The sequence below is a fragment of the Cariama cristata genome, unplaced genomic scaffold (assembly GCF_000690535.1).
Source record: "Cariama cristata isolate BGI_N322 unplaced genomic scaffold, ASM69053v1 scaffold15912, whole genome shotgun sequence".
Classification (NCBI taxonomy): domain Eukaryota; kingdom Metazoa; phylum Chordata; class Aves; order Cariamiformes; family Cariamidae; genus Cariama; species Cariama cristata.
In genome coordinates this window covers 45,299-47,965 of record NW_009602289.1, presented here as the reverse complement: position 1 = coordinate 47,965, position 2,667 = coordinate 45,299, and the positions used below count along the sequence as shown (strand labels likewise).

Below are 2,667 nucleotides of genomic sequence, written 5' to 3'. Positions count from 1 at the left end.
GAACAAAATAAATTCCCATTTAAACCTGTTCAACTCATGATTTTGTAAATCTCTACCACATATCACCCAGTCATGTCTTTTCTAGGCTGAAGATTCCCAGCCTGTTTCTTTTGACCCCAGATGTTATGGGTCTCTCTCATAGGAGTGAGAAATGCACTAATTCTGCCTCCGTCCACTGTGGCACAGAACAAAAGTCCTGACTAGCCAGCCAGGTCTCACTGCTGCTCTGAAAGGTCTTTGCTTTGAAGAGCTGATCATTTTACCTTCAGTCAGCACCGATGTTATCTAGGCTTTGTTTCAACACTGTCTTCCCTGTAGCATAGTTTTGGGGAGAGCTCATGGTTGAAATGGATTGGATTTGCCTAAGGACTGACTTCCTGATGCCTTTTTTTTTTCTGGTGCTATCTACATAGGATGGAGACTTGAAATTCTCCCTTGAGTCCGTGAAGAAGCTAAAGGAGCTTATGGATGAGAACAGACACATTAATCCTCGCATGGTGGTTTCAGTGGCTAGATATTCTCCATGTGATGAAAAAGATCTACCTGAGGAGTTCCAATCTGTGTGCAAAAGAGAAGATGCATCCATGATTTTTGAGAGACTGAGTATGTAGTTCATATTACATGGTTGCTATTTTTATCACGCTTTTTGACCTTAAATATTCAAATAGCAACAGGCAAAGGAACGTAGTTACTGTTCTGTGACTTCTGGAGCAGCTGAGGGAGTCCATACTGCCTTTCTACTACCCTTCCTATGAGGGCTGGACTACAATAGCTGGGAGCCCCCAACAAGAAAATTCCTGCTTTGCTGAGCTAAGCTGTAGCCTGTACAGATCAGGCTGCTATAACTATGAAAAATCTTCCTCCAAGTAGTTGCACACTAGCTTGCATGACTTAAAGTGAGAAAGCCCACCATCTCCTGTGTCTTACAGGAAAAGCAGAGTTATATCACTCAGTTCTAGCTAACTACAAATTATGATCAGGTCTAACTGCTCTCTCTAATCAGTGTAGAAGAAGGTGTTTTTCCAGGTAGCCTAAAAGAGGTGTGAGACGTAAGTTAGGTAAATCAGCCTTTGGTATGGTCTGTCTCCAAGACACACACAGTGATTCTTGAACTGGCTGCTACAGTGTCTGCTTTTTTATTTTATTATGTTGCATTTATCTACTGTCCAGTACAATGGATACTCTAGGAAAAAATACTACAAATATAATTAATGTTGTGATTCTACGAGCCACATCCCCATCACCCTTCCACAAGATGTCCTATTGTTCTCTTGCCTCCACATGTTCCCATTGTTTCTTCAATGAATTCAGGTTTGATTTCATCCTTTAAGCAGATTTTTGCAAGAACTGATTTTACTTATACCAGTAAAAACTTTAAGGAATATCAAAACTCCTAAAACAGTAGTGGAAAGGAGTCTCCAAATCCCTTGATGTGTAGGTCTGCTCTCCAAGAAATTCTCTTGCCATCTCATTGAAACCCTCTCTTTTCTCTCTAACAGACCTGGCTGTCAGAGAAGCTGATTTGTGTGAAATCTGTGCCAATGCTGCCTGCGCTGGTTGCTTTTGAATAAAGATGAAACAATACAAAGAAGATGTGTCAAGCTAGGAAGTTTGTGCACTCATATTGCAAGATCACATACTGTCACAAATCAATATTTGGGCTCCATCTCCACTACAGTCAAACTGAAGCTGCTAGCTCATGTAGACATACCAGTGGTAATCCTGAAGCATTCAGATCAGGTGCCACCAGCAGTCAGTTCTGGCAGCAGACAGACTCTGGCAACAAGGAGACTGTAAATCTCATCAGAGGGGTTTCAGTTCTGCATGAGTTGTGTCACACTGGAACAAAAATGTCCTGGACACAGTTTCATTTTCCACTCTTTTGTCTGGATTGGAACATGATGGGTGAAACTGAGCAGTCTCCTGCAGTCTTTTAAATATCTAAATTTGCCTGTGATTTGTTCTCCCCTACACATAACACGCAGCACCATCGGGTGATCATCTTTTCCAGCCCATGCTTTCCAGTGTGTTGGATAACTATCTCTACCTGTAGGTCTGCACGTGACATGTATGACTGTAACAGAACCGCAGCGAGTAACTTGGGGACAAGTTACTGATGTTTAGCAACACTTTCATTGCATGATTCTCAGTCTGTTACTTGTGCTAATTGTTGCCAATTTAGGGAATGGATGTAGAGGAGCACAGGAACACTTTCTACATAGTTGAATGGAAACTCCCTTCTTTTGGCAGATATTCATGTTCATTAAGCTCTATTTGGGAGAAAGAAAGTCCAAATTGCAATGCTGGAATAGCTTTGAAAATAAAACATTGCCTAGTATTTTTATTTATTGGTGGCAAGATTGTGAAGAAAGGATCTGCCCATGTTTATATGCTGTATATGAAATAAGTAATAATTTAGAGGTTTTCTTGTTTATGTTTTTGCTGGGTTTTGGGATGAGGGTTTTTTTTTTATAATAGTCTGCTTGCCTACTCGCTTTTCTCCTATATAAGGTCTTTCACGTCTGGATCTTTGCTGGAATAAAAGTTATCTTCTTAATATTGTCCTGAACTTAAAACAATTTGTGGTCCTTATACAGATCATAGTAATATAAGACCACATCATAGCTTTTAAATTATTCCCTTTTAACTGTTGAATTATTACCTCTA

General features: G+C 40.2%; 1 protein-coding gene across 1 annotated transcript in view; it reads left to right on the top strand.

The window, feature by feature from the left end:
* The window catches only part of LOC104157396 (guanylin-like), a 4,373-nt gene extending 2,699 nt beyond the window's left edge, over window positions 1–1,674 (top strand). The window contains exons 2-3 of the mRNA XM_009694709.1: window positions 414–603; window positions 1,500–1,674. Coding sequence (XP_009693011.1) covers window positions 414–603; window positions 1,500–1,567 — 258 coding nt within the window. The 3' untranslated portion in view covers window positions 1,568–1,674. The remainder of the gene's footprint in view (window positions 1–413; window positions 604–1,499) is intronic.
* Window positions 1,675–2,667: the final 993 nt, after the last annotated feature.